General features: G+C 50.7%; 1 protein-coding gene across 1 annotated transcript in view; it reads right to left on the reverse strand.

Annotated features, from left to right (window-relative positions):
* LOC119396591 (plexin-B-like) overlaps positions 1 to 23,304 on the reverse strand; it is a 171,565-nt gene that overhangs the window by 70,530 nt on the left and 77,731 nt on the right. Inside the window, 3 exon segments of the mRNA XM_037663867.2 lie at positions 1,700 to 2,545; positions 3,069 to 3,338; positions 3,854 to 4,108. Of these exon segments, the coding sequence (XP_037519795.1) occupies positions 1,700 to 2,545; positions 3,069 to 3,338; positions 3,854 to 3,973 (1,236 nt within the window). The 5' untranslated portion in view covers positions 3,974 to 4,108.

The following is a 23,304-nucleotide window of genomic DNA, read 5'->3' on the forward strand; positions in this document are numbered from 1 at the left end:
ACGCACTGCCGAGGCAGCGACGTCAGCATGCGCCAGCCTTTGTACTCCCGTGCCACAGTCCAGAAAGGAGGTGCTCACCCTCTCATTTGAAAATGTCTACAGGTTCAAAGAAGACTCAGAGGGCTATTGTGAATTGTCGTAGTCCGTATTGACGTGCGTATGCTGCATATAAACGCACTCAATAACGGTAAACAACGTTACATTAGTTGGTATAACGTTGGGCGTAAGGGAGACGGACACAAGAAGAAACGATGAAACACACAAGGCGCAAACTTTCAACACAAAAATGTTTGCGCTGTTGAAAGTTTGCGCTTTGTGGGTTTCGATCGTTTCTTCTTGTGCACGCGTCCCTTATGCGCAACGCCATACTCACTAATAACATGCCAGCAGGCCCAAATAGCCACCTTAGTGACGGACTACGTACGCAGTCGATTCTCTGTTAAGTGGAAAACGTCCGGTTGCGTGACCATGTAAAACTGTGTACCAGGCTTTGTTGGTATACAGCACGAACGCTATATAATATGCGAAGCAGGGCAATTTCGGTCTTGCGATCAGCCACGATGCAGAATCGAAGGACCCGAACTATACGCGGCAGCAACGGGGATAGAAACGCGCGCTCGGGGTCGCGAAGCACACTTGGTTGGTCGCTTATCTTTCCGTCGCCGGCGCCATCCATCAACCGAGGCCCCGAAATTTTCGACACCGCCGCCACGCCCACTCGGCGGCGGCGGCTTATCGGAGGGGCGCCCGGAGCCCGAGCTTTATGAACGGCCGATAGCGGGGCGCCCTGCCTTTATTATTATTTCTTTCTTGTTGTACTTCTTCCCGCCTGGCTAGCTGATTGACTCTCGCCTGCTTCACCAGCTGAGCTTGTGGGCAACGGCTATTGGGCCGGAGTTTTACGAGGTGAAGGAGTCTTCTGCAGTCCCTGAACGTATCGCCAGGCGCGCTAATGCCGCTCACTCTGCTATATATAGACTCCTCAAAATACCTACTCTTTTCAAGACTTGATAGCGTCGCTGTCCCAAGTACCCCCAGATAACAACGCGAGAGTGTCGAGTCTTCCCAAGTTCATCCCGATGTGTGGACGACGACCGCGGAGATTTACAACCTATCGCTCATTTTAGCAGCTCGAAGCGAAGTGAGGCAGCGAAGTTTCACTCTCTTCATTCGGGGGCGTGGCGTCTCTGTGTAGATAGCGAATGAGAGTTTTTTGTCAAGTCACATTTGTGACGTTCTTGTGACGCGTATAGAAGCGAGCGATAAGCGTACCCGGGGCATACCAGTGGAGTATTCGGGAAGTCTGCCTGTCGTACAGCCTTGCAAATTAAACTATAGCTGCAAAGCTTGCATTGCTGTAAAGCCCCTGGGGTCGAGAGGGAGCATGCTGATCACTTTTCCAACTGGGCTTCAAACCGTCTGCACGAATCTTGCACAAAGGTTGCCAGCCGTACTGATCGTCAATCGCAGTGTTTCAACTAGGAATATTCAAAGGTTGGTAGAGTTTGATAAATGGAGGTTGCGCAAACACTGCGACTTTCTTTTGAATGGTTACGTATAGACATGAGCCGAACTCAGATATTCTCGTTCCAAGTGCTCTTTGCTACATTAACCTTCTCTAATGTGTATGGCATCAGAATTGCCTAGAATGTTATCCTTGTTTGAATAAGGACCAAGTGCTAAATGGGCTGGCACTCACCCCCGGCTCCGGGCAACTCTGGACGCTTCCGGCGATGTAATCCATATTGCGCGTCAGGACACTGCCGTTGTAGCACATGTGTATGTTCTCGGTGAAGCGGCGCTCTACGTCCCTCAACGGGTAGAGACACAACGCCGAGCGACGGGCCGACCGGGCCGTGTGGTCCCGCGAGAGGGCGAACACGGCCGCGAGCACACGGCGCCTCCTTGCGCCCCCACCGAGGGGAAGGCGCAGCTCGCGACTCAGGTCGTCGCCGGCGTCGAACACCACGGCGTCCTGGAGCAAGTTGTAGTCGGTGCCGTCGCGACCGACGCACTGCAGAGTCACTTCGGTGTACGTGTTGTAACCGGGGTCGGACGTGCACACGCGCGCCAGCCGACTGATGTAGCCGAGCTCCTCGGAGGCGCGCAGGTGGCTCTTTCGCTGCACCGTGGCGAAGTAGACGTACTCGTCCGTGTGGAAGCCGTACACGTAACGCACCAGGTAGTAGTCCTTGATGTGGTGCGCCATGTCTATGCGTGCCGTCTCCGAGAAGCTCTGCTCGATGATGCGGAACCGCTCGGACTCCGGTTCCAGGCTGCGGGTGCAGATGGCCGGCACCATGTCCCGGTACGGGCCCTGGCGGCTGTTGGTGGTCGCCACGTACAGGGCGCGGGAGTCGCGGCCGTAGTAGTGCGATGGGGCGATGAGCGCGAAGGTGGACGAGTTCTCGTCGTTCGCGGCCACGGGCGTCGGAACCAGCGGCTCCTTCTCGGCCACGTCCGAGAGGGAGTGCCGCTGACAGGCGCCCTGGCGCGCGCTGCCGCACACGATCAGCTTCTGGGCCACCGGGTCGATCAGCAGCACCTGCGACACGAACAAGGAACGACGTTTAAGGTTCCGTATACTCCTTGACGTGAGCGTGCTCTGTTTACCGTCAGGCAGCATGCACTGAATCGTGTCTTGGAACAGAAATGGAGAAGGAAAAGTAGGGAGGTGAACCAGAACAAATATTCGGTATGCGACCCTACACGGAGGAGAAGGAAGGGACTAGGAAGGTAGGAAAAGACAGCACAACGCAGGATGACACTTCTCAGTGATTCATGGAAGTTCTTCATGGAGGTTCGTTGTTCGTACGAGCTGCAATAACGCACCCGTAGCCCTTTGCTGCGACGGCTTATCTTCATTATAAGTTGGACATTCTAAAACAGTTGCGACGACTGTATATACAGTCAACAAACGCATCGCATTCGTTAGCAGGTGAACGCAAGCAATGCGACAGGGCGAAGACCAAAACATCCTTCGAAGTTCAAACGATCGCAAGACCCGAACGAAGAAGAATCATAAAAAAAAGGACAAACTCGAATAGACACCGAGTGGTTATACGAACCTTGTTGACGTTGTTGGTGGGCACCGTGGGGTAGCCGTCGCAGCTTGCGGGCGAGCACTGCACGCTGTCCTGGACGGGTCCCGTCTCCAGGTCCACCTGCAGCTGCAGCCTGGCCGCGTCCAGTTGGTAGAGGCGGTTGGTGGCGCCCAAGTAGAGGCGGCCGCCCGTCCTGTCCAGCACCAGGTGCGTGAAGTTGACGCTCTCGTTGTAGCTCCGGTACGAGGCCACCACGCCGTCGTCAGCGGACGACACGAGCCTGGCCGCTTCGGCCTGCGACCGCAGCCACGTGGACAGTGAGCCGAAAGACACGTTAGGAAAGCATCTTGGCACATAATCTCAGTGGCACAGCGCAAACTTCCGAATTACGCAAATCGGCGAATACGTGAGCTAGCGTGTAGACGTGCGTAATTTAAAAACACTACAGCGCAGTATTTTGAAATTATGTACCAATACGCCCAACTCGGCACTTTACACATGCGTCTATAGAGAGATAAGTGCAACCTTCAGAACAGCCATTTGACACACCACGGGGTTCTTTCTTACCGTCAGAAAGAACAGGAGGATTAGAACAGAAAAATGGGCGAGCGTGTGGTAAATCATAATTGACAATAAGGACAGCGAAAGAAGAGGATGAGCGCTCGTGGCGTGATCCTCTTATTTCCTCTGCCCTCGTGCGCTTATAGTTGTATATCCTGTCACCTACGAACCGGAGGACATCGTATACGAAGAAGTACATTTCCAACCAGCAGGCGTCCGCATAGTAGGCTGTGATAGAGGGATCGTACCGCGTGCAGGAGCATGGCCAGCAGTAGCGGTGGCAGGCTGAGGAGGGCCATGGCGGCCGTGGCAGCTGCCGCGCCGTGCCGGCCGCTGGCACAGCGGCGTCGTTGGCGCGGCCGGAGCATCGCCGCCGCGCACAACTCGCGGGCGACGCCGTCCTCACCGTCGCCGCCGCTGGGCAAACGTCGGGGGTGTCCTCGCGATCATGGGTCGTCGATCAGGACGCCGCCGCGGAAGACGCAGCAGCACGACAGTGAAACCTGCGTGAAAGACGGGAAAACATTGTAGAGTCGTCCATAAAGCATTGAAAATGCCAGTGCATAGTATAAGCTCACGTGAAAATGACAAAGGCGTGAGGGTCGAATCGGCTTGTCAAACTGAAAACCTGTCGTCAGGTTTGAAACCATGTAACCAATAGAAGGCACGGTTAAGTGAGCTCTTACGGCTCAGCGAGCGCTGAGGTTATCCCTCGTACAGTATGGTGTTGCAACTCATGCAAGGCGTGTGGGAAAAATAAGGTACGGGATAGAATGGTCTCGTGCCTGCTAAGATGATAAGATGCATGCACTACGCGGGGGTCGGGTCGGGCTCTGTCAACTCGACGTTTCACTCGACACACTTGGGTCGACTCAACGTAAACGAAACTTTAGACGTATACAAGCAAGCACGGAGCCGTGTTTCTCTTTTGTTCAGCTGCATTCCCTTGCAATGAGAGCGCTATCGACCTAAAGGGACACTAAAGGCAAATAACAATTTATGTCAGAGTGAAAGCTCAATGTATGACAACGTCTAAAACGGCAATATTATCAACAGCAGTGCCCTACTTACCAGGGGCGTAGCCAGAAATTTTTTTCGGGGGGGGGGGGGGTTCAACCATACTTTATGTATGTTCGTGCGTGCGTTTGTACGTGTGCGTGTATATATACGAAAGCAAAACTGACAAATTTCGGGGGGGGGGGTTGACCCCCCCCCCCTGGATACGCCGCTGCTACTTACCGAGAACTTAAGCTAAATGTATCACACGATGAGCGCCACGAGCGGCACATTTTCAAAATGATCCCGATGACGTATGAGAGTTTGCCTACAAGTTATCACTAGTAATCAAACTAGTAGCAATAAAAAAAAACCTTCCGTGCATCAAGAGACGTAATAAAATGCTGTTTGTTCGTTTCTGTTTGATTCATGGAAAAAAGAACCGCTTTGGCGTTGTCATGGGGAACGGCGCGCGTGGTTCAAAGGTTCCGTTTTCGCCGAACTGCGCTTCGTCCGGCGCCCTGCTTCGCTCACGCGGTCGCGTCTCAGTGGTAGTTTCAGTATCGCGTACTGCCGTGTGTGTTTTGCGCGCTCGTGAAAGTTGCTCTGACAGAAAGTTCGACAAAATGCCGCATGCATGTGATGTTGCCGGATGTCCGAATGGTGCACGCCACCAGTGCACGCCGCCGCGCAGTAAATGCGGGCAACGTTGGGCACGGCAGCAGTGACGTGTGAAAGACTGATTTCAGGCGGGTGATTTGAAGTGCGCTAACGCGATGCGGACCAGTAAAACGTGATTTTATTTCAATATAAGCACTTCCTTGGCATAAAAGTAGCACTACGAGGTTTCTGGACCGCTATTTCAACAATCAACGTCGACTTAATATTTGCCTTTAGTGTCCCTTTAAACCATATGTGCCAGCTTTTTCACATCTTCAGTATAGACCGTGGGACGTGAAGGTGGTCTCCCTCCACTTCTGCGACAGCTATAATATCAGTTTATTGACCAGTAGCCGCGGGTTGCGATATCAACGTGTTTATTGGTTACGTCGCTGTCAACTAGAAACGTCCCATCCAGTCATAGTGTATTCCACGAAAAGTGAACCTTCAGACGAGAACGGGTTGTCTATAAAGACGTGGCGTCAGCGTCTGGCCTCCAGTATCACGCGAAACTCTGACAACAACACTGTCGATATATTATAGTTTTCGTAGAACTATATATATATATATATATATATCATTTGGCGGCATGGCATAGCGATTTCTGCGGAGATCGGCGGTGTGCACACGGCCGCAAAAACGCACCCCTCAGCGTCGTGCATGCCGCCTACGCAGCAAGCCGCGTTTATGCCCAAATATATCGATGCTTGCGTGTTTTGAGGCAAGAGTATGCACGAGCGTAAGCGTAAAGCATTACTTTCACTTGCTTATGTATGGCATTTATTCTCGACCGCAGTGCCTATACCTGTCCTTTTAAGCGAGCGAAAACTGCACGAGGTGAACATAAAAGATACAGCTGTGGCGAAGCAATGGAGGTACTGGGATCGATACCCAGCACCTCCACCAATTTGTTAAGCGGTTTATTGGACGGGACTCGGCGACAATTCGCTATGGCGACAGTCCAGGCCAAAACACGGGCTCCGAGAGTGAACGGCGTTTACAAGAGGACGACCCACTAGGAGCCGCTGGAGAACGCAACCGTTTAACAGTACCAATTGCTTCGCCACACAGCATATTTCTAACATAGCGTATGCGCAGGCGAAGCGCCGACGGCGTGCACTATATTAACGCAAGGCGTGCATGCGAATAGAAGCCCAACATAGTATTATTGCAACGCAGTGTTGCAACGAAAGGTATGCCTTGCTCTTAGGCTAGGGAAGTATCGTAAAAACGCGCATATAAGCCCAGCTCCCCGGCAACCCCTCAATATACATTTTCAACCACGGCTTTGTATCAGACCACACTGATGTTCACAGTAGCGAGATGGATGCCTAACTGAATTGATTAGGTATGATTTATTATGGGATGTCACTCGAGCCAACGTATTTTGACGTGTGGGTTTTTAAAACGGAGACTTGCATTATCTTTGCAAGTCTATATTTGTCAAAACGTTGGCACCATCGACGTCCCCTGTGCGAGCAAATGGACGTCACACACGATAAAAGCAGTGACCAACAGTCGTCCAATAAGTGATGTCTTTTGGAACCAATGTTTCGACAGGAAGGTAAATTGTTTTCGTCACGAAATTCTGTCGCTTGTCTGAAAACCATATATCTTTTTACGAGCGTGTGCTTTGTGTAGGCGAGAAATGAGCGTGCGAGAGACATTATAGACCGAGACACGTTCTGGTAATGAAAAAACAAAAATTAAGATTGCAACAGACGAAGGGCCGGGTTAGGCTATAGTATCGATAGGAAAAGTCTCACTCGCTGAACGGAAGAACACTCAGTTTGTTCCGATAAACTTCCACGAACACTTCGCGCCAGTGCGCATATGCCGCGCACTTATGAACTTGCGCGGAAAGAAGAACGCGCATAATTTGTAAGACGAGATCCTCCTGAACTGATACTGCAGCCAATACACAATTCGCGGCGTACCTATAATATACCGCAGGGCCTCTTCAGGAGCGAGAAAAGACCCCGAGCTTGAACTTTCTTTTTTTTTTCCAGTATTTTACGAGAAAGCGGTCGTGACGCGCGGTGCTGCTCGAACACACCGCGCGTATACCTGACACCGGAAATTAAAGGGACGACCGAAGCGAGGGGGCCCCTGCGCGGTCGTGCGAGCTAGTGCGCCCGGTCGTGCGATTAAAAATAGCTACCTTTCTCTTTCATCCCCCGCAGATGTTGCCGCGCGCACAACACACACGCACAACACACACACACACACAAGACCTCGAAGGAGAAGAAGAAGTATCGCAGTCTCTTCCTTGTCTTCCCTCCTCCCATTCCAGCGTTTTGGCGGCGTTTCATTCCGCGCATCCTCTGCGAAGCACGCGCGCGCGTACTATGCGGCTGCGCGCGGCCTTCTCGAAATAGCGAATTTCTTTTCCCTCACTGCAAGCGAGCGTGCCTGTGCGTTATTATATGTTGTACGGGGTCCGCCACGACGATCGTGTTCGGTTCGCTCGTGGATATCTATAGAATCGCGGTCAGCGCGGGAACGCGAGTTTATGCGGTTTGTGTTTCTGCTTGGCTTGCTCGATCAGGTGGAAAAGTGTATGCGTAGGCCCGTATTGGTTTTAGCTCGGCGATGAACGGCACCAAGAAGAAAAAAAAGATCTTCGACCCAGAGAGAGAGAGAGAGGTTCATTATGGTTGAAACGCTGAGAGGTCCCCCGGCCTACATCAACGTTCTTACCTGTACTCAGCGTTGGGAAAGAAGGTGGAAAAGAGAGGAAGAGATTATATACACGAATACTATAAGGTCTTTATGCCAGCCAGTTTTGGTACAGCAAGCAACGTAAACTGACGGCGGCGCTTGTGAATTCTTGATTTAGAGACGTTTTGTTTTTAAGGGGGCGTGGTAACGATACTGCGAGCGTCGCGCCCTCCTTCGGCTCTATCGACTCTTTCTATTAGACATCTATTTTAACCCTTTTCGTTTTCCACAGAATTGCCGTTGAAAAGCAAAGTGAAATGAAACGCGAAGGCTCGTGCTGAAGCGCAGCAACCTGAACCGGTTATAACGCCGCCGGATCAAGAAACAAAGTAAGCTACGGCATCCTCGACGGAGAGCAACTTGTTTTGTGGCGCGCCACTGTTTTTACGGCTTAACGATGCGATCTCGTGAGAGCGACGGCGAGCGCCGCGTGAATTGCTTTTGTCTACGATACAGTGTAGACACCGATCGTAAATGGTACATGTAAGCGTTCGAACGAACGAAGATCCAAGAGAGAGAGAGATGGAGAAAATGAAAAACAACAACAAAAAAAGGCGATAACGCATAAGTCCCGTATCTGGCGAGGTATCGGCGATATTTTTGAGACACTCGAACAGTGACTGGCAACGAGAGAACTGCAATCGGTTCGACTAGATGTCGCCAATGTCGCGTTAAACGCGATATGATGCAGCCTATGTATACGGTCCGCGCTAGCTATGTCTTCTTCAACATTACGCTGCATGATTTGAATATACGACTGCCTCGCATTGTTTTTGTTAGTATCGCTGTGAATCTCTCACTGTGCGCATCTACGTACGTCATACACCTCTGGTTTACACGTCAACTGTCACGTCAACAAACATCAGCTCGAGGCCTTATCTTGAGCATGAGCTGGCTGAAAGTGTACGGCGGAGGCGCGATTATTCGTGGGAAAACAGTGACGTACTAGAGACTGGACAAGAACAATGACGTAACCTGACACGTATTCGTAGTCGTCATTTCGCGTCGTCTTTCTCAAGCGTACGTTCGTCGAACCATTTTTGGCCGCGTCATCTCTCACTTACTAAAAAACAAAAGTTTGAGCGACATGACAAGCCCGCTAGATCATGCTAATAACTCGTCCGGTTATTCTGAAGGTCAACTTCACTACCTCTTTCTCCTCGAACTTCATATCTCTTTCCTCGCATTTCAGTGTGCCGCGCTGGCCGAGCGTTGACAGATGAGAGCAACGCCTAACGACTCCCTCCAGCTTTTACTTTTAAAGGTTCTTCTAAAGCCTTTGGGACAAACCGATGCAAAAAGTACACTGAACGCAAAGCGACAACCGTTTGCGAGAGGCCGTGCATCTCCGTTTGTCGCATAACGATTCTTCGATCGCACGCAGATTAAACAGCGCTGCAGATGCGCGGTCGACCAGGTGGTTCTTAAACGACAGAAGTATTTAGAGTTGACACAAGCTGCGCGCTTAAAAGCCCTGTCTCTCTTTTCTCTCTCTCCGCTTCACCCACTGTACTAAGTAGTACCACTGCCTGTCATTCAAACGATTTTGACGGTTACAGCGTTCGCAGCATAGTCAGTCAGTCGGTCTTGTATGACGCGTCATTGCCTGATCCACCCCGATGGCGGACCGGCGGCGCTGGGGGAGAAAGGAATAGAAAGAGAGGGAGAGAAGGAAGGAAGGAGATTACGGAGAGCAAAGCGAAACAATGAAACAGATCGCATAAAAAATACAGTTCGAAGTGGGCAGCCAACCAAAACTGGAAGCCGGGCTTTCTTTTCATTCGCATTAACGTTCATTCGAGCGTAACCCCGTCCGAAGGGCGGAGCCCTGGCATTGCGACGCGCCAATCAGCTCCGCCGGAGAGAGTAAGCACTACGGTGGAAGGCTAGGGCGAACGAAAGCTAGCTCGACTGATAAGCGGGCCTAATGCCCCGCAGGAAATAAAATGAGAACCCCACGATACACAAAGAATAATAATTAAGAAAAAAAGAAAGAAAGGGAATAAGACGACAAATGCCGGGGAGGGCACCGGCCATCGCGACTGGTTTTTGCTGCCGAGTGCGAACGCCCTCGTCCAGTAAGTAAAAGCCCCGAGCGCAGTGGCGCTGTAGGAAAAACCTGGCACTTCGATGTATATTTTCTCTCTCGGCTTTTTTTTTTTTTTTTCTTCCGTATCAATTCTTTTTACGCAACGGATGGGTCGATCGCTTTTTTCCTAAAGTCGTACTCGTAAGATCGAAAGCAGATTCGGCAGATGCACGTAAAACTGGCTTATTTAGATAAACCACATTTTTTTTTTTTTTTGTTATCAGTCCGAAACTTGGAATCTGAACAGCGGAGGTGCTGCAACGTTTTTTTTTTTTTTTCAAAAATAAGATAACCGAACCGAACACGCGGGTTGCAGGGCTATGCGTCCACGCGGTGCGCACGCCCGAACCGCCAGACTTAAAGAGTCTCACGTGTCCGCGGTAAATGATCGGAAGATGAGAAGACGTATAGATAAGAAAGTCTACAACAGGAAAACATCTGACGAGCAAAGCTGCTAATGCGAGCTAAATAAGAACCGCCGCATTGGTGAAGCGCATTCACTGCACGCACATTGGTAGACTGTAGCCCTCACATGTGTATTTTATACGGTTCAGCTAGAGTGTTCTTGCATGGCTTACCAAACTACAGCATGTTATAAGGAGGAAAGTCGCCGACTATAGTATATTCAAGCTCTCACAATTCGGGAGAATTGCCTGTTGTCCTCTAGTCGAGCGTTCGCTTCGAAATGATACAAGTGATTCTGCACAAAAAGTTCTCTGTTATTGATGAACGTATCATTTAAATTTTTTTCTGAAGTTGACCTCACTTGAAATTCGCTTGTTGTGCTTACCAGTTTGAGTCTCGTTCCAATAAACTTTCAGTTGTGAGCGCCGTGCTGTGTGTCTTCCCTCTGTTTCTTGTCTACGTTTCTTTGTGGGCTGTTTTTCTTTCGAAAATGAATACAATTCGCACGCGGAATGTCTGTCAGAGTCATTGGCAATATCCCGCATGGTTAACGCCGACAAACGAACGTAAAACAGTGAAGACGAGCGTTCTTCGTGCGCTGCTACCAATTATTAAGCTTAACCTGCTCGTCCAGTTGATAGTCTGTGATGCCGGCAACAGCAACGTGACACTGCGTGCACTTTCTACGGCTGTATATCGAGCGCGGAGCGACGTGTGAGCTGCAAACAGGGAGCTGGAGTCGCGCGCGCCGTCTTCAAATAACAGGGGCGTCATTGCCCGCGCCGAGTCCCAGAGGAAATTCGAGAAGATGCGCTAGACGACGACGACGCTTTTGCGGTGCTTTCGCAAGATCTAGACGGACAGAAAACAGACGTTTCCGTCGGAGGCCTACACTATACACCGCGACACCCTCTACACTCCCATCCCTATTGGAGTCCCCTACTCCGAGACGACAGCTTGCGCATCAAGGGCCCGCTGCGATCCCGGCCGGGGCTCGGCTCGGGGAGTCAACGGTCGGCCCCCCTTCGTTCATCGCCGACGATTCCCTCGACGCACGCGCGCATCAAGAAACGTCTTTCCTTCGACTCCCACGCAAGGCCTTCCAGAGTAAAGTCGGTGACTTGGAGTTCGCGACAGAAAAACGATATCGAAAATCAGCGACGAGAACAAATTTTTTTTCGAAGCACTCTTTTCGCTCGAAGGGGGCTGATGATGATAACTGATGAAATTGTATTGAACTTTATTAACCCTTCAGAAATCCGCACTCACCCGTGCGTTATCTCGAACCGAAGCTATAGGTCTCACTGTCAATGTGCTTCATGACACGAAAAATGCCCCTTTCTGTCCTGCGTGATGTCCTTTCATCCGTCCAGTGTCCCCGCGCACTGCTGGAGTGCATTGCCCATGCAACACCTGTGCTGGCCCATGCATTGCGTGCATTGCCCCAGTGGCCGCTGGGAGCGCCACGCAGATGGCGCCACCAGTCCATGCAATGAAAAAACAGCTCCACAGTGTTCTCCCCGCGCACGGCAAAGTGAGCTCGCTTTACCGGCGGCGCACACGTTGAATAATATCGCGACTCTCTAGCGAACTTCACTTTAGAAGGAATTTTTAAAGCACGCGGGGGTACGGACCGGAAGCAAAATTAGGCGCAGGTGACTTTGAAGCGGCCCGGGCCTTGGATGTGAAAGCCGGGGTGAACCGAAGCGCCGACCGGAATACATACGCGGCGTTGCTCGCCGTAGCTGTTGTATATCAGAATGGAAAACTGCGGGTCGTGATAAGAGATGAGGGGATTTAGGGGTAGCCATAGGGGGGAGGGGGGGTGGCGGCAAGCAAATTTCGGAGCCCCCGCCGTCGTGCACGCGCCCGTTCCACCAAAGTGGACGAAAGCAGACTTTTGTTGCTTTCTTTTGCTAGCTTCGCGAAAGCGTGGCCTATGAAGGCGTCATTAGGACACATTACCGCGCGCGGAGTCTAGTCTCCCACCCCTCCACCTCCTCTTCGCTCTTCTCTCTGTACTAGGGCCAAGCCAGCGAGAGATCGCTTGTAGAGATAGACGAGGCTTTTTCCGTGGAGGGCGTTGTACTGGGGATAGATCAGGGGAGGGACGGCATGGGGTGAGGGAGGACATAGCTCGGTCTTCGCGTCCCGGCTCCTCTCTCAGAGATGCCAGAGTTTTAGGCCGACACAGCGGGCTTTCTTGAGGAACACGGAGGGGGAGGGAGTATATGAACGAGGAAGGGGCCAAAAGGCTATCGCTTATCGGCTTTTCTTCCTGCCGATGGGACGAGATAAGCCTTCGGCAATGTCCCGGCAGGGAGCTTTATGAGGGAATTGGCTCAGCTGACGCGACGGAGAGATCGCCGCCGGAACGACGTCCTCACGAAGACGCCCCGCTCCTTCCAAAGGGACCGACAGCGTGTAAGACTAAAATACAAAAAAAAAAAGAAACGTTCGTTCTATATACTACACAGCGCGCCCTTCTATGGCGCTTGTAAGAGCCCTGTCTCGTTTTCTAGCAAAGGCTTGCTCGATGCGTGCAATCTGCGCACCATTGCGCGTGTCGTGAGTGCGGGCTTAACAGCGCAGCCTGCCTCTTCATCGCGATCTTACGATTATGGCGATTCGTAGGATCCCAATAATTGTGTCGCGCCTGTTATCAGTGAGTGCAATAACGTCATAGTTTCTATATCATAAAGCAGATTGCGCCATTAACTAGAACGAAGCACGCAGCTGGGTGGACGCGTCTGCGTCGAGCAAGACAACGTGGATGGATACATACTCTATATACCCTTCGGGTAGTGGGGTTGTCCACTGTATCCCTTATCATTTTCGTTCATGTTGAAACTCTTCCAGTAAGTGAGGACAGCGATTACCGAGCGATTGTTGTGTGCTCACTTGCGGAATGTCGCCTAAACGCGGCATAACGCTCGGCTTAAGAACTCCCGGGTTCAGATATACCTGTTATAATCTACCGAGCTGTTACTCAAAAATTACCACTTCGTTTTATAAGAACGGCTATGAGGAGCTCAAATTACCGTCTTACAGAGGCATAACCAGAAATATTTTTCAGGAAAGTGGGGTGGGGGGTTCAACCACCCTGTTATGTACGTCGTGGGGGTGTTTGTATGTATGTGTCTACACATGCAACCTAAAAATTTCGGGAGGGGCGCTGAAACCCCCCCCCCCCCCCCCCCCCCCCCCCACGGCGTTCACGCGGCTACGCCAAGGACGTCCAAATGCCTTTAAAACAGCGCTAGTGTGTGCTTTATAACAATCCTCTCGTCCAAGAATCAAATTTGTTGCAATGACTCAGTTTTTTTTTTAAAGCTTAACGAAAACGAAAGCACAGTTTGCTTATAACGCATCCTAGATAGATAACGAAAAAGAAGAAGCACAGACGGCCTTTACATATTCATGCATGCCTATATATACTCGGCTTTCAAATCACACGTGTTTTGGGCGAACGCACTTATTGCGAAGTACTGCGGAGGCAAACAAGGCAGCGCAGCAATTGTTTCGAACCAATTTAGAAGAAATCAGGAACTGAAGAGACGCCGACGGATCGTGTTGCACCAAGCATCATAAAGATGAGGCGATGGCTGAGGCGCGAAAGGCAGACGCAAGATCATCTCCCGTATAAACACGAGAGAGAGAGACGATGCACCGTCATCCGTCAACGATCAGCTGCTATACCGCGATAAAGAGGAAAAAGCTTCTTCCTGCGTGCCTGTACTGTTGTAGGTTGTGTTGTATAAGAGCCAGTGCGTGTGTGTATGTGCTGGAGGGTGGGGGGGGGGGGGGTGCTTATTTTGATAGGCGAGCGTGGCCGCGCCTGTTATAAGAGCCCCGGGTTGAGACTCGCCGCGTTTGAGCGAGGAGAAGAAGGCTGCTAGCGTCTTGAGCGCCATTCAAGGAGCCCCCCCTGGCTTTCAGAGGGAGCAAAGTGCTCGATGCCGGCGATATTGAGAGAGTGAAAAGCCTTCTCGCTGAAAACGAAGAATAATAACGAAGCCCCTCTCTCCGATGCCGCTGTTCAAGAGCAGCGAACGAGTGATGTAAAAAAAGAACGAAATCAGGATAAAAATGGACTCCTCGAGTCGCATAACGATGCAAAGGAAGCGCGGCCTTCGCGAAAGAGAGAAAAAAAAATGAAAGTATGAAAAGGATGAGCTGAGTGTATTTTAGGAACAAACGACGCGTCGAGTTTACATCAAGGGGCGGCGTCGCGTTTTTGCAGGCCCTCCCTGTGCCCGGCTCGGTTGGTGCATGGTTGTACACGGCAGCTTTCTCTCTCTGCGGACCCGAGCTTATAGCTATAGCCCTGGCTCCATGATAATAAACGTCCTATATGCGCTGCGATGCATGAACGGAGAAAAAGGGGGCGGATGCATAAAAGAGACGATCCTGTGTCATCCTTGCATTTTTTTATATATGCTGCTTTCTTTTCTACTCATTTCTACGTATATATGCATATTCCGTCCTTTCGTCAAACTTGATGAAAGTGAGCGTCGGCGAGCCTTTTGGATATATACGTGCCGTACTCGGGTAAAAAATTTAATAACGTAAACGAAAGAGGGTTTTCAACTTTGTTGCGCTAGGCGAAGCTGACGTGTCTGTCACCGGGACTTTGGTCGTGAACACTGGACAGTCCATTTTATTCGTTTGTTTGTTTTCTTCTCTTTAAGTGCAAGAAGATTGACGTAGTGCTCGAGTTCCACGAATAGCATATATTACGCGTCCGTCGGCACTCTCTCTAATAAGCATAGTGCGAGAGGAACTTTGTAGGCATAAAAGCTTTTTGCTTCCCTTTTTTTTTTTTTTGCTGTATCCACGTACTCGGCAAACATAATATACGTGCGTGCATGCCTATATTCAATTATCATTAAGTGATATTTTGAACTAAAGCGAAAGTTATACGGAATTTTATTATATTACACCAGTGATCACAACTGACCCCTTGGACTGTTATAAGTTTGGAACGTGGATGCTGTATAGTTTCCCAATAATACTGTATAGTTACGCGTTCTTTTCTAAGTTCCGCGTTTTGTTTGTGTGCATATACATAGATAACCTGCGCAACAATAGTGTCCTGCTTCAAGCCATACTAACCTATAGTCGTAGTCGCCGTTCAAGAAACAGAATAACTCGAAGCAAACAGCATACATACGCTGAAAACAAATCATTTTACCAACCGCCAGTGTCACAAGACGTTGTAGCGACGCGCTGTTATTGATTGACATTGACTACCAAACACGCAAGTGTGGCTGAAGATGTGTATGAACGCAAAAACAGTAACATCCACAGATAACGAATTGAATATAATTCAAAGCAAGATGAAAGGCTCTATACGCTGGATGAAGCGAAGCTCCCATGCTCGCAGCGCGTGCGGCAAATAACTATACGCCGCCCAGATATTCTGAGCAGCGCACGCATTGTGCACAACTGCGCGTGTAAGGGGCCGGCGCTTAAAGCCGTCCCCAACTCTCTCCTGTCAACTGAGTGAATAAAGTTTACCTACTACTGCAGCCTGAGGTTAAACCTATAGTCGTTTATGAACAAGCTGCAGCAAACATGTTTTCCAACACGCTCCAGCAAACGGAAGCAGGCGTTTTTCGTCAAGTAGACGCGACGCCTGCACGTCGTATCGGGCTCGGTCGACACAGCTTTTGTGTACCACGTGATCCTGATCGCCCCCCCCCCCCACCCCCTTCTGCCGTAACACGCGTCGGCCCCTTCCTCATGTCCAAAAACGCAGCCGAGCAGCGCTTAAATCGATAAACACAACGATTAAATCTCGCGAGACAAAACGAGACGCCGGGTTATTCGGTGCTCGCGCTGCATGCTATAGCTGCTCCCAGCGGACGTTTAAAAGTGGGGCTAAGCCGACGTGTGCTGTGGCGTCGAGCAAGCGAGCGACAGCCGTGGTGCCCCTGTATGTACCACGTGGATCCTCGAAGAAGAAAAAAAAAAGTTGAACAAACATCACAGAGAGAACAGAAAGAGTTAAAACTTCGTGACGGTACACGAGAGAGCGCGAGGACGAGTGTGTACGTCGCGCGCTCCGCTTCACCGCCACGGGGTTGGGGTTCCCGGCTCGACCCTCGGAGTCGGAGCTCTTTCCCTCTCTCCCCCCATTTCCCTCTAAAGCGGAGTTGTGCGACGCGAACGTCGGGATCTGAAGCCCCTTGCACGCTCCGTCAGACATGGCGGGCGCGTTCTTTTTTTTTTTTTTTTTGCTGCTCTGGAGAGCGAAGTCTAGGGTACACGCACACACGCGAGGGCGCTCTTGAATGAGCGGTGACCCAGCGCAAAGTAGGCGACATTACCTTGCAGCGGAAGACCTTAGTACTTTCGAGAAAAAAAGAAAGCCAGCCCAGACGCTGCGGAGGAAAAAATGTCCGGGAACCTTGGAATACGACGCGTACAGACGAGTACACAAGAACTATAGGCACATGCGTGAACACACACGCAGTAGCACACGAAAGCGAAAACACGTGTGTTCATGTGCCTCTGTGCTCATTTGTATGATTTACCTTCGTGTCTGTGTGTTCATGCGCCCTTATACACCTATGTGCATATAGCATTATACGGTTTCAAAATTACGTACCAAAGAACTCGCACTGCAAGACTAATCGGTTCCACGTTAACGGACGCCTTTGAGCGCGGTTTCCAAGCTTATTTAGGCGAAAGCCTTACGTGTCTCATCAAACGCGAAAAGTGACCAATGGCGTCAACACTAGTGATGCAAAAAACCGTCATCATGTGACGTTGCCAAAATATGCGACGTCATCATGACGTCACGTGATGACATCACTACATGGCATCGCCGTTTGGTTAAAGGTGGGCCGATCAAGGAGGCACTGCAAAGCGACGTAAGGCGCAGAAAGCTTACGATACCTCCGATCCCACAAGACCGTTGGTTGCAGAAAGATTCCAGGGTTGGGTGTGGGGGAGGGGGGAGAGGGGGTAAATGCAATCGACTGAGAAGAGAAGATGGTTTTCGCCTTGGAGTCTTAGGAAAATGCATAAGGACCGTGTGACATTTACTCGCGCGCTTGTATGTGTGAGCCACTCGTCGCCGCATCAAACCGAGCCGCCACTGACTGAAGTTCCATAGCAGAAGAGCCGACGCACGCATGCATCGTCCAGAAGCCAAGGGCGGTGAAAAACACATCCGCGCGCAGGGAAAAGCGGACGGATTGCGTTCGCGCGTGGGTTTGCCAGTTCGGGGTTCTTTTGTGTGTTCGGGCGACATGTCGGCACCGATGGCGAGATCGACCAAGCCAGGGACGCGGAGAGAGAAAGAGAGCCATTCGAGCAAGCCAGCCTCTTCACGTCGCCGAGGAGGCAGCACTGAATAGTGGTGGAGCAGTCCCGCGCTGCAACGGCCGGTCTGATCCGTGCAGAGACCGACCTCTCTCCGACAACGCCGTGACCGAAGCGGCGCCCAGGAGGCGGGCAGCGTCCGTGGCGTGGCTACGGCGAAAAGCTGCCGCCAGTGCGGTCCGACAGGCGTGAAATGCGATTTTATAATCCCGACCCCCGAATTCTCCGAACGCGCCGCCGTCTGCTGCCCCGCCCGGGTCTGACAGCACGTCAGACGACTGTCTTTCCCTTTTCTGTCTCACTTTTTTTATTTTATTTTTTTCCTTTTACGTAAGGCTCTCTTGGCGCAGAGGAGTAGTCGCTTTGATGCGGTGGCCATGGCGAAAGAAAAGAACTCACTCGCCCGGTTCGGTTACAGTCGCGTCAGCAGCTCGAGAGAAGAATAGCGGGGACATAGGGGGTTCACTTTCCTTTGTGTTCATTCCAAGCGCTCGAACGAACTGACACCGAGGCCCAAAAGGCGCGGAGGAAACTAACTGTTCCATAATTTGCAATGCATATGTCATAGGAAAAAAAAGGTTGATGAAAGTAGATAGAAGTACAACTTGCCGCAGGTGGGAGTCGAACCCCGTACATTCAGCAGCACGCGTGCGACGCTCTCTGCAGCGGCCGTCCTCACGTCAACTTCCATGCTGTGTATGTTTCCTGAATAGCTGACCCTGGTACGGGCACAATGCTACGGCGGCGGCAGTGTCGTTTTAATGCCGGTCACTGACACATCTGGCCGTTATGTGGAACTGCTACCCCTCACCTCCCCCCCACACACACAATGTTATGGCGCCTCTGTGATCAACCCTTCCATGTGCTTTACATCAGTACCTGCTGAAGACCAATGTCTCTTGAATTCACGCTAGCTGTTATCACTTGGTAAGCTGCTGTCCGTATCACGATCTTCTAACGAAGACGATAAGTTTGATTCATTTAAGCGTCGGGATTTAGACGGGGTGTTTTCCGTATATATTACTGTATAAGTCTTATGACACAACCAAGCTGACAACAACCGTGCACATACTAAAGTGCAGCTGTCACTTTCCAGCGCTCCCCGGGTTTCGCTTTATTAAAGGCTGGCGGGCCACTCCCCATCGGTTCAAAATTAAAAAGAAAAGCGTAAATTAACAAGGGTCCTGCAGCGCGTCGCGCCATTCACTCATATCATCCCTGCTAATAAGAACGCAGCAAACGACACGGTGTATTCCAACCGAAGAATGAAAAAAAAAAAAAAGCGAGAGAGAAAGAAGAAGCAGGAAGGAAGAAATAAAAAAAAATAAGCAATGACAGAGTTTCTGCGATGGACAATGCAAAACCAAAAAAGAGAAAGACTGAAGTTTCAGCGCCGCTGTGCTGGGGTAGTGCCCTCCCAGCGAGGTGAAGCTCGTCGTAGCCAAATCCCAAGTCCGTGACGTAATTTCGTTCGAAAAGATTATCTTCCTTGGAGCTACAGGGCAGCTAGAGGAATAGCGAGCGATGGAACGTAGGGACAAGGGGGAGACGAGGCGCGGCGTTAAGCGTGTCGAGTGAGAGAGAGCAAAAAAGAGTATGACGAATTGCTCGAGATTAATCTGCGGCTAATCCCGTTGTGCACGGTGCTGGCAAGCAGCAGGGAGGGAGGGAGGGAGGGAGGGAGCAGCCATCTGTACGTGCTCTCTCGACGCGCACGCTGCAGAAGGTAGACCAGCTTCGATGGATCACGTGCATGCTGTGCCTGCACGTGACCTCAACACGTGACTGCCGTCATTGGCACGGTGCATGGGGCGTTAAGTGTACGAGTGGGCATCTGCCATAGCACATCCGCCAAGTCGTTATAAAGATGCAGAACATTCTGTTTCATATGCAGGTGCGCGTCGATATTCGTACCTGTCCTGTCCCGGCAATCGGTGATAAATCGTAGTTCCAAATACTTACTTTTTACTTTTTTTTTAATGGGAGAGAAAAAAAAAAAGGGGGGGGGGGTAGGTATCCGCCGTCGCACAATCGAGCCCCGTGATGTAATAAGAAGCCAGTAGGTGTGAGATAGAGATAATTTTGGATTATGTCGTCAGTATAAAAAAACGTTTATGGCGGAGCGCAATTTTTTTATAAGTGCTTCACACAGGACGGCGGTCAGGTAATGCATGTCTGGGCCGATGCGCATCAAGGGTAGCAGAACAGATGTTACATAAGCAAGTCTACGTACACCACAGGAGGCATCGATGCCCAAAATATATATGCTAGACTTTTTTTTACAACGAAGCGGTCTTATAATAGTCTACTCTGTGCCGTCGTCGTCGTAGTATTAGTAGTGGTAGTCAAACAGGTCACGTGACCAGAGGTGGGAGTGAACAAAGAAATAAAGCCAAATGATGGGGATGGTGATTCTCGAAATGTATAAGCGCGCGTATTTCAAATCGATTTACGACACCACGTGATGTCGCCAGCCAATCACATGCACTTGCGCGCTCGATCACAGCTTCGCTGTCTGGCGGTTTTTGCGGCATGTGACTAGCCGAATTCTTTTTGTTCCTTATATATCTGCCTAAATCATTAGCCGGCCAAGTCAGCAAGCACGGATTCGGCTCTCTAACACCTTCTGTAACACCAAGAAAGAGAGACAGAAACAAAGACTCCCGCCATCGCTCTATACAGTGATACAGGATGAGCAGCCAGCCTGACTCCGGTCGCGGCTTCGCTCAGCCGGTGGCACGGCATCGAAAACCCAGTGCTGGCGCATCTCTGACACCGCCGCGACTCTCCCTATAATCCTATTGTCGGAGCCAGCCGCCGCCGCCGCCGAAGGGCGGTGCGTGCATGCCGGCAGGCAGCGTTGGCGGTGTCGGCGTACACTTCGCAGCTCGCGCTGTGTGTGCTCATCGGGAGCATCGCTCCTTCACGCACGTGCGGAATCCGGCAAAGCGAAGATTATCCTCCAGCCCCCCGCGGCATCGCCGATCTTTTGTCTATACGGTGCTTATTATTGATCTCCATGCGGCACTCCATGGCTGACGAGACGGGGAAAGTCACCACGGTTAAAAACAACCGCAGGCTTCCTAGAGAAGGAGTGGGGAAAGATGGATTTTTCGGACGACACGCTAATATTCGCCGCGAGCTGTCGCGCCGACGAAGACGAGACGAGGCACGGACGTGTGTGTATAGATCGAAGTGGACAGGATCTGGTGAAGCGTGTCGTCTGCGATTATGTCGGTGACTAGGCGAGCGAGCGAGCGCGCGTGGGGACGTGCGGCTGAGCATATGCTTTTGGGTGGAGACGCTAAGGTCGGGAGATTATAGTGTTGTACATTACACGAGCGGGCGTCGCCGTTAGCATAATCTGCCTTGTGGTGAAGTCTGGTGGCCCCTCTCATTCTAATTTAGCCTACATCTCTCCTTCCAACCGGTTCACTTTTTATGAAACAGCGGGTTGGCAGGGCCAAGATGAACGAATTTCTTTCACCGTGGGCAGGGGCTACGAACAATCACGTGTACCTTAAGACGGGAGCACGTTCGCGGTGAAAGTGGCGCAGTAGAGCAAACGATGCAGTCTAATATTGTCTCTTTTTAGAATGTATTCTCCGTCTCCGTCTCGCTCTTTCTCTCTCAAAGTTTGAGAGCCTAAACCTCCTTCACGCAATCTGAAAATTGAGTTTCCTCTTCTTTTTTTCTTTTTTTTTTGTTCAGTTTTCGCAGGTTGTCGAGAAAGATAAGAGACGAGACCACGAAACCATCAACAAGATGAGCAACGGTAAGTCTTTTCACGGATACATCTATAGAATGAAGCAACTCTGTTTAGAAAAAACAAAACAAAACAAAAAGGTCGTCGACGAAACGACGACGAAGACACGTGAAGGTTTCTCATATTTCTAGGTGCGGAATTCGTCCAAAACAAAATAAACTAACAAAATGAACGACAAAAAAAAAGGGGGAGCGATCTTTTAACGTCACAGTTCTATTAAGGACGACTCACCGTCTCGATCCTCCATATCCTGGCTCACAGCAAAAAAGCGCGCGCGCGCATTTATATAAAGTGTACACGACAGAAGAGGGACTTCCGCAAACAAAGCGAGACGCCCGCGAGCTCGCGGCTTCTAAGCAAAGACGGCGGACGAACTATATGACGACCGTGTTTGCTGTTGTCGTCGACAGCGCGAGCCTGCGTGCCGGGGATTCGTCGCCGCGTCTATATGGGCGGGGGAGAATACATCACGACTTCGGACAGTGGACGCTCGACGTCTCTCTCTCTCTCCTCTTTTCCCCGCTTTCTTATCTCTCCCTTCCCCCTTTCTTATAAACGAAACAAGAGAAAGAACGCTGAAAAACAAAACGAAACTAAGGGACAATAATGAAATGCAACGCCACTGGCGGGTATACGGTTGCCTTATATAGCACGAAACTTATAGAACAAAAAAAGTAAGGGGGGGGGGTGGAAGAAGAGCGCCGGAACGAGCCATCGGCGTCGAGAAATCCCCGAGAAGCAAGAGTCTGCCGAGGCAAATCCCTTCCGAAACGAGCCTGCAGTGCGCACCGAGTGCAGGAAGAAGAAATGGTGGAAGCGCTGCCCGTGAAAGAAAAGGACCCGGTTGTTTCACTGAGGGAAGCGGGGTGCACGGGTTTAGTGTGTGTAGTGTAGTAACAGACGCCAAGGAAAGCCGCTCTTTGCGATCTTTCTTGTTTGTTTGTTTTCTTTTCCTTCGCGCTCTGTTGCGTAGTAACGCGCGTAGTAACTAAGAGGGAATCGAGGAAGGAAGACGAAAAGAAGCAGCACGACTCGAGAAAAGCTCGTACGCCGCTACACCGCGCTTGCTGTACGACTATTTCAAAAATTTAAGAAACGAAACCCACCGCGCCGGGTCGCGAGAAGAGAGAAAGGGGTCAACTGGATACGCGTAATCGCATATCCTCGCAGCCATTGCGCGCATTAATTCCGGCCTATGAGCCGAAATACAATTAGGGGAGCGCCGCTTTCTTAATGAGTCGTAATGCGCTGGAAATCGTTATTACGCGTATGGAGAAGATGGCCCGACGGGCTCCCTCTTTCACTCGTTCTTTCGTTTAAATTTTGCTGCTGCGAAGACCCCTGTCGGGGCAGGCCATTATATATGTGCCACCGATCTCGATAACGCGTGCTTAACCCCTGCTCGAAGGCTTATACGAGTGCTAGTTGACGGGATATGAATGAGCGACAGAAAGAAGGCACGCGGTTTTCATTTCGTCTTTGTGTGTATAAGCTTAGCTTAGGCTTATATCGGATTGCAACAGCTCGTAATTATTTATCCGCGTTGTTCCGATATCACTTCGCTATACTGGTCGAGCAAGTTCTGTTAAGTCCTGTCAACTTCGACTTATACATAAGCCGCTAAGGTTAAGAGATTAACTCTTGCAGCGCTGTCGACCTAACAATAGCGAAATTAGGTGAACAAATAGGAAACTTGGTATGACGGAAGAAAGTTATATATTACTTGCGGA

This window comes from Rhipicephalus sanguineus, chromosome 6 (assembly GCF_013339695.2).
Source record: "Rhipicephalus sanguineus isolate Rsan-2018 chromosome 6, BIME_Rsan_1.4, whole genome shotgun sequence".
Taxonomy (NCBI): domain Eukaryota; kingdom Metazoa; phylum Arthropoda; class Arachnida; order Ixodida; family Ixodidae; genus Rhipicephalus; species Rhipicephalus sanguineus.